Genomic DNA, 13,056 nt, shown 5'->3' on the forward strand with positions numbered 1-13,056 from the left:
ACCAATCAATTTACACCCCTACTTGCACTAAAAAAAAATGAACTTTCTAATTTATAATTTTAATATTTAATTTATTTTTTATGCTTTAAAATACATTTGTTTAATTGTTTTAGAGAACTTCTAATCTTTAAATAATTAATATAAAAGTTATCTCCTAGGAATCTAGTATCATTATAAAGTTTTAAAGTCGACTAATAAGACTGCAAATATCATTTCTTGAGTTATTTTATCAAATTTAATTTATTTAAATTTCATTTCCCCTAACATTTGGGTATATCAAAAAATTAAAATAACAATATTGGAAGAATTGATGTTAACATTATAAAATCTAAATCATAACTTAGCATCTCTAATTTTTTTCCTCTTGCCTTATCGAGATTTTTAAGGCTATATATACAGCGATCTTATTCAACTTTTTAATTATGCCTTCCATCTCATTACTTGTCTATTATTTTATAAGAAAAATATTACTTTCTAAATTTAATAGTTCTTTACAAAAAGGCAACAAATCTATTGTCAAAACTCATACTTCTTAAATTTTGCATACAATTTATTCTTCGAGCAATGCTATATACAGTCTCCATTTGGAGACTACAATGTAAGCTTAGGTAATTTTATTTTTAAAATTTTTTAAAATTACAAAAATATTCTCCTAAAATGATACTTTTTCTCATTTAATAAAAGGTCTCCACATGCAGTCTCCAAGTGAGGACGAAATAAAATTTCTCTTATTCTCCTTAGCATCTACAAGGACATTCCTTTGATGATCCTCCTGTGTCTCTCTACTTTAGTGAAAATGAGAATATCATTGATAAAGACTATGATGAACTGGTCTATGTATTCCTTGAAAACCCTATTCATGAGGTCTATGAAAGTGGCTTAGGCATTAGTCAAGCCAAAAGGCATAAAAAGAAACTCATAATGTCCATACCACTTATAGAAAGTTGAATTTTGAATGTTTGACTCCTTGATTCTAAGTCGATGATACCCAAATCATATGTTATCTTTCAGAAGACCTGTGACCCTATAACTACTGAAATAAGTAATTTATATGCGGTAAAAGATAGTTTTGCTTTATGGTTATTCTGTTTAACTCTTGATAGTCTATACAGAGGCGCATCTTCTTCACAAAGAGTACTAGTGCAGCTCATGAAGATATACTAGGGCGTATGAAATCCTTCTAGTAAATCTTGTAACTAGTCGTTGAACTACTTTAACTCTATGGGTGCTATATGGTAAGGGGCCTTGGAGATAAGTGTGGTTCCCCGACTAAGGTCAATTGAGAACTCTATCTTCTGATTCGGAGGCAACCCTTAACGGTCTTATGGAAAGACATCAAGGAACTCCCTAATTCCCTAATTACATCTATATCCTTATTCCATATGTTGTTTATGAAACTAGGCTTGCCAAGAATCCAATACAACTTTGTCGTAATAGTTGGGTTGCCCACATTGCTGAAATACTTTTAAGGGATTCCCTCACGTTGCATAGAAACAAAACTCCTCTCCATCGGTGGGCTTGAAGACAACCACTTTCTTGAAGCAGCCAACACAAGCATGATTCTAAGATAGCTAATCCATCCCTCACCCGAACATATCAAACACAATCAAGTTTGCGGGAAGGATTCTCCCATGATTCTCCAATGGGCAATCATGTAGCATGGCATTGCAAATGGATTAAAATACCCCTACAATAGATCAAATTAGATAGAATAGCCCCGATTCAAATTAAACTAGCTAATTGATAACCTAAAATCTCCACAACTACAACTCTAAATCTACACTCAAATCTCAATCAATTATAGAACATACACAAATTTTCATCTTTATCTGAAACATCACGATCACATTAGTCTGAGCATCATCAAGACCAAACCTGTATTAGTGTCAAAGGTATCAAAACCAGTGACCATGACGTGGATGTGGGTTTAGATTGAGCTTCTGAAACTTATTCATGATAGGTATTACAATATAAATAATTTTTTAAATCATCAAATTTTTTTCTTTTCATATTTCAAATAATATGTACCGTAAAAGGCACCTGTAAGGGAAAAAAAAGTGTTATAGAGCTCGTGACTATTAGGGTATGTTTTAGAATACTTGTAAATAGTAGTGAAATAGTTTGAGTTAATATGTTTTGTGAGATTTTGAAAAATGAGAGAGAAAAAATAGAATAAAAATATTATAAAGTTAAATTTTTGTTTGAATATAATTTTTTTAATATAATTTTGTTTTAAAATTTTAAAACAATTTGTATTATTTTTTGTGTTTTTTTAAGTTTAGAAAAATTGTAATCATTAGGTAATGATTAAAACAAATTGAATATTTAAAATTAAAAATATTTTTTATTTGAGTGATGTTTGAAAATAAAATATCTGAGAATATCTTATTCTAGTGTCGCGTCTAAACAGACCCTTGTTGAATAAGTAATATTATACACTACACTAGTATCTCACTTTCATCATATTATGTAAGATGTGGCACATTTATTACTATTGGATGACAAAAAATATTCAATAAATGAACATCCAATGATTATAAATGTGCCACATTTTATTAGGAGCGGGCAACGGGATCCCTCATCCCTTTGCCCTGCCCCCGTTTACCCCACCCATGTTCGCCTCGCCCCTGCATGGGCATGTGAGGTTCTGTGCCATTAGATGCAGTGGCAATGGCCCCGCCTGCAAGAGGACGAAGGGGTCCCAACCCTGCCCCGTATATACATAGATATATATTATAAATATATATGTATTTATATTAAAAAAACCCAATAATAAAACGTCATCACTTTGTATCTAACAAAATGGCGTCGTTTTATGGTTGGGGGGTTTTTATAAAACACCCCTACTAGAATGACGTTGCCCTGTACTTGGAGAGATAACCCGCAGTATTTTTGCTATCCTCATTAGTACCGTTGACTTAAAGTCGGCCTTTAGTACCGGATGATGTATATTGGATCCATTTTAGAGTTCATTATCTACTACCACTGTGAAGTCATTGATTTGCATGTAGAATTGAATCAACAGGATGGAAATTCATGTCCTAAATGTTCTTGACTTTAAAGAGACCGACGAGGATGAGGGTGGTGATCAGCCTAGATCTAGTAATCGTTGATTTCCTTTTATTATTTTGAATTATTTATATTCATTCATCAGTATTAATATTAAATTTAATTATTGTAGCAACACATGAGATAATGTCTATCTCCAATGCAATATGACTTCGTGGTGTTGGACCCACCATTACCATTTGTCATAGGTTTGTACAATTTGTATTGTCCCTTAATTATTTTTTGTATTTATATAATTTTTGGTATCTAATTATTTTTCTTGTATTTTTTTAGTGTTTATAATCTTATTATCATATGAGTAGCTCAAGCCTCAATCCTAATCCCTAGCCTAAGGACCAAAATTCAAACGATCTATTCTCATCTTAATCTTTATCTCATCTTGGTTAGTGAGATTTTAGTTTTTAATTTTTTTCATTTTTAATATATTTTTGTAATTGTATTTTTTGTTTCTTGTTTATAATTCTAATTTATTTTTTATTAAATTGTTAATGTTTCAGATTCTATGATCTCACAGTATGCAACACTAATTCCATGTCTTTCCATTTCCACCCTTGGCCACCCGTCTCAAATGTCAAACAACTCACTTAGTTTATTTGAATTCAGTGATTCAATTATTTGTAATAATGTCCCTTTTATATTTATAATTTTGTAATTATTTTCTCTTAATTTATATTTTGTAATAACTTAGTTATTATTATTAATTTATTAGGTAGTAGTCTACAATAGTACTTCATTTTCTCTTAATTTGTATACTATTTTTATTATTGTAAATTATTATTATTATTTTTTTATTATTTATATTTTTTTTATTTTTTTGGTTAATTTATAGGCCATTTTGAGCCTAGAAACATTTCTAGGCCGATAGCGCATTTGGGGGGCGGCCTGGGGTAGATAGATGGGGTGTCTGCCTCCACACCCTAGTACCCAAATGGGTGCCCCCACATACTGGGGAGGGTTCCGGGGTGGAAAACCCCACCTCCTCCTGCCCATGCAGGGGAGGGGGCTACCCCGCCTTATAGGATGTGGGCAATACTGTTATATTTTATATAATGAAATAAAAATAGGACGATAATGTGCTATATAAAATTTTTCTTATTGAATTTTGTTATTCAGGAGCAATGGTGCATGATCAGATCCGCAGTCTAGCTCTAGCAATTAGCGAAGTGTGAAGTCCGGTTGCAGGTGAGCTCTCTCTCACCCACCTCTTTCTCGAATTCGTGAATACGATAATCTTAGTTTGTTCCCGGATTTAAATGCTTGAGAGTTAGTCGTTATCTATCTTTTTTCCTTATATCTGCATAATTGTGTTCTTTGATATAATGTTCAAAGTACAACTTTGCTGTTGTCTTCAGACGGAATTTTTCAAATGTGTTCTCGGACCTGGCCTTCGTCGAATAGCTTATAGCATTTTGATTCTGAGATTTAAGAAAACTACTTCGGCCGATGTTCAAAATTCAACTTTCGGGAATTTGTAACCTCAAGAACGCCACTCATCCCTAATGCGACAGTAACAAGTAGGCACCATGTTTTAAATTATTATTGAAGTTCTTGTGAACGTAGCTAACTAGGTCCATTATTTCAATCCTTTCTAGTATTGTGATGCAGATTGTGTAGGCAATCACGAACTCCAGGATATTGTGTGATTGTAGGAGGTAATCTTGTTACATGGAGGAGTAAGAAACTGTGTTGTGGCAAGTAATAAAATCTTATGAAGTTTGGTGGATCCCTTGTACACTTCATTTACAATGGAGTTTTCTTCCACTTAAGTTATTAATAAAATCTTCTCTTATACAAAAAGAGAAAATTATAGGAAGTGAACCTGAAAGGTATGGCTTAGTTTGGCTGAACTAGGAATAGAATGATAAACATATGCATAAGTTTAAACATGTCATAACATATACAAAAGGTCCTGCAATATTTGGCAACAGAGCAACCAATTCAATATGACCAAACTGCTAAAAATGCAAGTATAAATGAAAACTAATCCCCCCAACCCCAAAGCATTTAGGACATGAAAACATATGATCAAATTGTTTCTGATGATAATCATTAAATATTTTTTATAAGTCCCCGATAAAGGGTTAATGGCCAATGAACCAAAGCTGCACGCATAGGTATATAAAATAATTTTTTGTTAGTAAGGGGATTGAAACTGAAAGTACTTGGACTCAAATCTTGGGCATCTACTCAAGAGAGGTCAACAAATACCATTAATCCGAAACACCATATGATGAGTGAAAAAAGATATTTCCCATGCTTTTCTCATATTAGATCTAAAGAGTAATATGAGATAAAATCATCATGAGGTGCCGCCTCACAGTCTTCACACACCTACACCTAAACATCCTAGTATGCCTCTAAATTAGAAATGCTCTTATATATAAGGCCAGGGCTTGCTTATCCTGAAATGTAATGTCAAATTGATAGCATCATACAGCTATCAGTATCAAAAAGGCAGGCAAGTTCTACTGTATGCATGGAAGGTTCACCTCAGCTTTGACTAGTTTCTAGTTCTCGCCTGATGTGTGCAAAATTGATGGATTACCATACAAACCTGCTGAAACACCTCCGGAAATTATTTTTCCATTTGGGATCTATAGCCAAGGTCACATTTGATTATGTCAAAAGCAATCACTTCTCCACTGGTGCAATGGGGAGCCCTTGAAATTCTATCTTCCCTTGGTGCGCTCTGACAACATCAGGAACCTCATTTTGATACTGCTCACAAATTTCACCATGAATTCCCTCTCGGCCATTGTGACCATATAAACAATGCCAATATCCTCCTTGATCAACCCTGTTAACATCAAAACTTGGATAACTGAACACCTCGGAATAATCCGCTTCTCCAAGCTATGCAGTAGAAGATTTGGAGAATTGGAGATCATAGAAGGCTTCATCTTCAATTTGTTCACAAAGAAACCCATCATTTTCTTAATCTTCTGTTGTGCCTTAAGCTACCCTGAAAATAAACACAAAATAGATAGAGATAATATTTAAGTGGTTCGGCAATTTGCCTACGTCCACTGAGCGGAAACACTATATTCAAAACAACTCTATCTCAAATGGCACACTACACACACTTCTCTTGCTTCTCTCTCTCAATGGGATCAATTTCCCTTCATATGACCTCTCCTATTTATAGGAGAAGCTCAACCCTTCTCCCTCCACATATGTGCTGGAATGCACAAGCTAGACACTCAATTAAAGCACTTAGTGAGGAATATCATCATGTGAATTGGACACCACCAACACATGGGCACACATAGTGGATGGCACACATGGGGTGGGTGGATGGCACACATGGGGTGGTCCCTCAACAATCACCCCCTCCACCCAAGTGTGCTACATTAGGATACTACATGTTGTATCCTTCCAATAATTTCATCCCTTTATCGAAATGTTCGTTTGCCATGAGAGATCTCCGCTACCAAATGCGCCCTAAGGCGCCAATGCACCCATGGGTGCTCAGCAGTATGAGATATTAATCAAGTCCAAACAGTGTTGGAACTTGATCCCGGTGACGACCTTTGTCAACATATTTGCTGGATTATCTTCAGTGCCAATCTTCTGAAGTAGAATGTCCCCTTCTTCCAATATCTCACGTACGAAGTGGAAACGGACATCTATATGCTTTGTTCGAGAGTGATATACTTGATTCTTGGCCAGATGAATTGCACTCTGACTGTCACAGTAAACGGTAACCTCTTGCTGCTTAAAGCCCAAGTCTGTTACCAATCCCTGTAACCAAATGGCTTCTTTCACGGCTTCTGTTACAGCCATGTATTCAGCCTCAGTTGATGATAGTGCAATTGTCGACTACAAAGTTGATCGCCAACTAACTGGTCCTCCAGCCATAGTGAACACATATCCAGTTGTCAATCGGCGTTTGTCAAGATCACCTGCATAGTCTGAGTCAACATACCCAGTTACTAGACTATCTTCACTCTTCTCGAACTTCAAACCAATATCTACGGTTCCTAAAATGTACCGTAGAATCCACTTAGCCGCATGCCAATGAGTCTTTCCAGGATTATGCATATAGCGGCTAATTAAGCTAACGGCCTGGGAGATATCAGGTCGTGTACACACCATGGCATACATTAAGCTTCCTACAACACTTGCATATGGGACATTTCTCATGTAGTCCCGCTCTTCATCAGTTTTAGGAGACTGCAATGCACTGAGCTTGAAATATGGGGCCATTGGAGTACTAACCGGCTTCGTCTTTGAGTCGATGTTGAAGCGTTGCAGTATTCTCTTCAGATACTGCTTCTGAGTAAGGTGAACTATACCTTTCACCCTATCTCTGCTGATCTCCATCCCCAGTATTCTTCGAGCTTCTCCCAGATCTTTCATGTCAAACTCACGACTTAACTGAGTTTTTAAGCGATCTATCTCCTCCTTGCATTTACATGCAATTAACATATCATCTACATATAAAAGCAAATAAATGAAAGATCCATCTGCAAGTTTTCTGAAATATACACAATGATCGTATTGGCAACGAGTGTATTTCAGATCCATCATAAAGCGGTCAAACCGCTTATACCATTGCCGAGGTGACTGCTTCAAGCCATAGAGAGACTTCTTCAGACTGCATACCCAGTTTTCTTTGCCAGCTTCTTTGAATCCTTCTGGTTGAGACAGATAAATCTCCTCTTCCAGATCACCATGCAAGAAAGCTGTCTTTACATCAAGCTGTGCTAACTCCAGATCATATTGTGCAACCAAAGCTAGCAATATCCGAATGGATGAATGCTTCACAACAGGAGAGAATACTTCACTGTAGTCAATTCCCTCTGTCTGAGCGTAGCCCTTGGCTACCAACCTAGCTTTGTATCGCACTCCATTCTTAGCAGCTTGATCATCTTTCTGATTGAAGATCCACTTACAGCCAATTGTCTTCTTTCCTTTTGGAAGCGGCACAAGCTCCCAAGTCTGGTTCTGGTGAAGAGACTGCATCTCTTCCTTCATTGCCTTTGTCCATTCAACTTGTTCACTGGACTGTATGGCTTCTCTGTAAGTGGTTGGGATCTCACCCCCTTCAGCTGGTAATGCATATGTCACATAGTCTGCATAACGTGACGGTACACGTTTCTCTCTTCTCGGTCTGTTGGTTGCTATTGATTCAGGTTGTATTGGAGGTACTGTGACTGGACTATCAACCTCATCTTGTCCATGCTCTCCATTTGTTTCTCCTGAATCCTTTCGAGTGAAAAACTCCACCTTTTGCGAATCACCAGGTGTTTCACTATCATGGCTGCATTCACGGGAATCTCTATGCTTATGTGACTTAAGCATCTCAGATTCGTTGAAGGTAACATCTCTACTGATGATCACCTTTTTAGACTCTATGCACCAGAGTCTATACCCTTTTACACCAGTACTAAAGCCCAAGAATTTTGCTTTCTTGGCTCTAGGATCAAGCTTACTCTCTTTAGCGTGATAGTAAGCAGGACATCCGAAAACGTGTAAAGAGTTATAATCAGTAGCATGTGTACCTCTCCACATTTCAGTGGGTGTCTTCCCGTCATTGGCAGATGAGGGTAGTCGGTTGATGAGGTGGCAAGCATATGTCACAGCTTCAGCCCAAAATTTCTTACTGAGTCCAGCATTCAGTAACATACATCGCACTTTCTCTAATAAAGTACGATTCATTCGTTCTGCCACACCGTTCTGCTGCGGCGTACCTCGTACTGTGAAGTGTCTGACAATTCCTTCTCTCCGGCATACATCCATGAAGGGATCTGAAGTGTATTCACCTCCATTATCAGATCTTAGCCGCTTGATCTTTTTGCCGGTCTGAGTCTCAACCATTTTCTTCCAATCAAGGAAGATTTTCAGCACTTCATCCTTATTCTTCATCGTATACACCCACACACGACGAGAATAATCATCCACAAAAGTTACAAACCAATGTTTACCTCCCAAAGATGCATTTTGGGTAGGTCCCCAAACATCGGAGTGCACATAGTCAAGTATTCCCTGTGTATTGTGTACTGCGGTTCCAAACTTGATCCGCCTCTGCTTCCCCAATACACAGTGCTCACAGAAAGACAGTTTACCAGTCTTGGCACCTTTGAGTAAGCCTTGCTTCACCAGTGTTTGCAAAGCTTTTTCTCCTGCGTGTCCCATACGCATATGCCACAGACTGGAGGTGTCATCATCAGTCTCATCTAGCTTCTCACAGCCTGTGGAAGCTCTTCCAGCAACAGTACTTCCTTGCAAGAAGTACAAGTTTCCTTGCCTCAAACCCTTCATAGCCACCTGAACTCCCATTAGTACTTTGAGAGTTCCGTCTTCAATGGTGATTCTGAATCCCTTTGAATCCAGAGCTCCCAGTGAGATGAGATTCTTCCTCAAGTCCGGAATGTACCGAACTTCTGTCAAAGTCTTGACGCTACCATCGTGCAGCTTTAGCCGAATGCTACCTATTCCCTGAGTCTTACAGGCACTGTCATTGCCCATAAGTACTGTTCCACCTTCAATCTTTTTGAAGTCAGTAAACCAGTCCCGATTGGGACACATGTGATAGGTACATCCGGAATCCATAATCCATTCATTGGAATGACAAATGGATGATGAACTTATCAAGGAAAAATCTGAATCATCATCTCTGTCCACGACATTGGCTGTGGTGGGTTGATTCTGCTGTTGTCCCTTCAGCTTGGGACAATCCTTCTTCCAGTGTCCTTTGTTGTAACAAAAGGAACACTCGTCTTTGGCGAGCTTTCTTCCAACTGATGGACCACGTGATGTGGCTCGGGCTTTCGATTGAAAACCTTTCTTCTTTCCGGGATACCTTGATTGGGGTCTCCCTCTTGCTGTTAGCGCTTCACTCGATGTATCTTGTTGTACCTGTTTATCTTTTCTCCGGTACTCATTGCTAATTAAATAGCTAGATACATCTTCAAAACTAATCTTTTCCTTCCCATACAATAGAGTAGTAACCAAATGCTCATATGTATCAGGCAAGGAATTTAGCAAAAGTAAAGCTTTATCTTCATCTTCGATTTTAACATCTAAATTTAACAAATCAGCAAGAATTTGGTTGTAACTATTTAGATGTTCAGTCATTGAAATACCTTCACGAAATTGGAATCTGAAGAGCTTCTTCTTCAAGTGCAAACGGCTCTCAATGCTCTTCTTCATGAACTTATCCTCCAATTTCTGCCAAAGTACCCTAGCATCTGTCTCTCTCATGACAAAATAATTTTGTTCTTTGGTAAGGCATAACCGGATTGTACTACAAGCTTGAGTATTAAGCTTCTTCCAACCCTGATCAGTCATATCGTTTGGCTTTCCTTCCAACGCAATATCCAACTCTTGTTGGATCAAAACGTCCATGACTTCACACTGCCACATGCCGAAGTTGCTTGTTCCATCGAACTTCTCAACTTCAAACTTGGCATTTGACACGGTGGACCGACGTCCAGAGCTACTGGCATTTTCAGAGCCCCTATCTCTTCCAGATCTTTCCATTTGAATTTAGAAACTTTAGACACAAAATTTCAAAATTCTAACCGTACGGATGAGTTCGGAATGATCCAAATAGTTGGAAAGCACTATTTGATCGTTGAAATCGGACTCCGGATGGCTTAGATCAAACCCAAAATGGATCTGAAAAACGGACGGTTCTGATCTGTCTGGCGCGTGAGATGCACGCTCTAACTTCTAGAGGCGCGTGCGGGCTCCTCCGGTGTTCGTTTTCGATGCCGTTTGCGACAACGGATCCGTCTTGACGAGAGGAACGTTGTGGTGTGATCAAAAGTTGATTCCGATCAACTGCAATTTTCTGGGTAGCACGAACCGAAGCTCTGATGAATTTTTACGGTAGAAATGAATAGTACCTCACTAAGTCAGTTCCTAGGAAAGATTGGAGGGTCACAATGGACACGCTTAAAATTTCCAATCTCCTAGACAGAACCTCCTTAGACTGTACGTATCCACACTACCACAAAAATCCACCCCACAAAAAAGAGCCTAATTGGCTCTGATACCAATTGTTGTGCCTTAAGCTACCCTGAAAATAAACACAAAATAGATAGAGATAATATTTAAGTGGTTCGGCAATTTGCCTACGTCCACTGAGCGGAAACACTATATTCAAAACAACTCTATCTCAAATGGCACACTACACACACTTCTCTTGCTTCTCTCTCTCAATGGGATCAATTTCCCTTCATATGACCTCTCCTATTTATAGGAGAAGCTCAACCCTTCTCCCTCCACATATGTGCTGGAATGCACAAGCTAGACACTCAATTAAAGCACTTAGTGAGGAATATCATCATGTGAATTGGACACCACCAACACATGGGCACACATAGTGGATGGCACACATGGGGTGGGTGGATGGCACACATGGGGTGGTCCCTCAACATCTTCTTCTCCGAAACAGTCATACACAAGGGTTGCCGCTTGAATGCAGCATAAATCTCATCGTCTGACAAACCAAAACTCCTAAAAGCTTCCACCTTCTGCTCCCACAGTGTTTTACTATTTTGTGCCATAGACCTGATGGCTAGAACAAACGACAGATCATTGGGATCAAAACCCAATTTCATAACTTCACTTACAATCTCCCTAAACCGATTGCCACAGATAAGCAGTGACGATGGTCTAATAAAGAAGACTTTCAAAACTAAAGACTAGGGAACACCATGGCTTATCAGAGTAGTGATGTTGGGCTGTAGCGTATGTACAACGTTTTTTTTTTTTTGATAAGTTGTAGCGTATGTACAACGTTCGTTCTAATTACTGGGCCGTATGCCTTTATAATCTTTAAGACATTCTCTTCAGTGCCAAGAATCCGCCTAAGCTCTTGAACACACGGAATGATTTGTTTTTCGAGGCTCCTTTCCAGAACATTAGGTGCTGCAGATAAAATCTCTGCAATTTCAAGATCTGACAAGCCTAACGATTTGAAAAACTCTAACTTTGGCTTAAAATTCTTGTTAGCATTATACATATACAATGCGGGACGCTTCATCATCAAAGTTTTTATTTGCTTCTCACTAAAACCATGTGCTCTAAAAAACTCAACAGCAGTGTACGCATCACTTTCTAGCACAGCTGGGTATTTGCTGAGCATTTCGGCGAGGCTAGCGCCACAAAACCCTAAGGATTTAAACAACTCCATGTTAGGCTTAAGGGTATTGCCCAAATCGGCCAAAAGCAATAATGGACGACTACTAATTAAGTATCTGATGTGATTCTGCTTCAAACCGTGAGTTCTCAACAGATCCAGAACGGAGTTGGGATTCTCTATGTTCTCAATGTTTAGCTTCTTGGAAGCTGAAACGGCCAGTTCCAAGGAGAACCCACACGAGTTTCGGAGGAAGGAGACTGTTAGAGATTTTGGGTCCCTGGAAATAGGGAGTTCTGAGATGGGTTTGCGAGGGGAGGTTGAGAACAAGTGGCCATGGCATATTGTTGAAGCTCTGTGCCTCAACCGTTGGGGCAACTTCACGGAAGTTAAACGAAGCATTTGATTTGATTTCCGAAAATAGCTGAATCATGAGTTACCTGGATTGAGTTTTGAGATGGAATGCAATGCTATTGAATTGATTGAAGAAGCAGCGGCCTCCTGGCTTTCTCCCTGCGCTGTGACTTTTCTTTGCAGTAGTGATTTCTGCTGGACGTTCAGCCAAGCACACAGCCCAGAGCCACCTTCTGTTGCACCCATCAATCATTTCACGAGCCCAACACATTGGACCCAAAAGGTTGGAAGATTAGCCACACTTTGTCTTATGGGAAATTATTTTATAATTACAAAATGCGCGAGGGCTTTGTGAACCGCATCAGGGGTAAAGGGTGTCCTCTTGGGTATATGTCAAAAGTTTCTAGAAATCACAGGAAAAAAAAAGAGTATATAATTTTTATATGAGGTGAATTTTATAAAAGTTAAATTTGCCCCTTGAATATCTTGTTTCCGTCCCTTATTGACTACTGACTGGTACACCCCATCTCTAGTTGCGATGG

General features: G+C 38.5%; 2 protein-coding genes across 2 annotated transcripts; both read right to left on the bottom strand.

Moving 5' to 3' along the window:
* Positions 1-4,928: 4,928 nt before the first annotated feature.
* On the bottom strand, positions 4,929-11,639 carry LOC122291192. The gene is made up of 2 exons (XM_043098830.1): positions 11,457-11,639; positions 4,929-6,008 (listed from the first exon to the last, which is right to left on the bottom strand). Exons 1-2 carry the CDS (start codon positions 11,637-11,639, stop codon positions 5,739-5,741), a joined length of 453 nt encoding a protein of 150 aa, XP_042954764.1. The 3' UTR covers positions 4,929-5,738.
* Positions 11,640-11,649: 10 nt separating this feature from the next.
* Positions 11,650-12,836, bottom strand: LOC122291191 (transcription termination factor MTERF5, chloroplastic-like). Its single transcript, XM_043098829.1, has 2 exons — positions 11,823-12,836; positions 11,650-11,784 (listed from the first exon to the last, which is right to left on the bottom strand). Exons 1-2 carry the CDS (start codon positions 12,560-12,562, stop codon positions 11,724-11,726), a joined length of 801 nt encoding a protein of 266 aa, XP_042954763.1. The 5' UTR covers positions 12,563-12,836; the 3' UTR covers positions 11,650-11,723.
* Positions 12,837-13,056: the final 220 nt, after the last annotated feature.

The sequence above is a fragment of the Carya illinoinensis genome, chromosome 13, assembly GCF_018687715.1.
Source record: "Carya illinoinensis cultivar Pawnee chromosome 13, C.illinoinensisPawnee_v1, whole genome shotgun sequence".
NCBI lineage: Eukaryota > Viridiplantae > Streptophyta > Magnoliopsida > Fagales > Juglandaceae > Carya > Carya illinoinensis.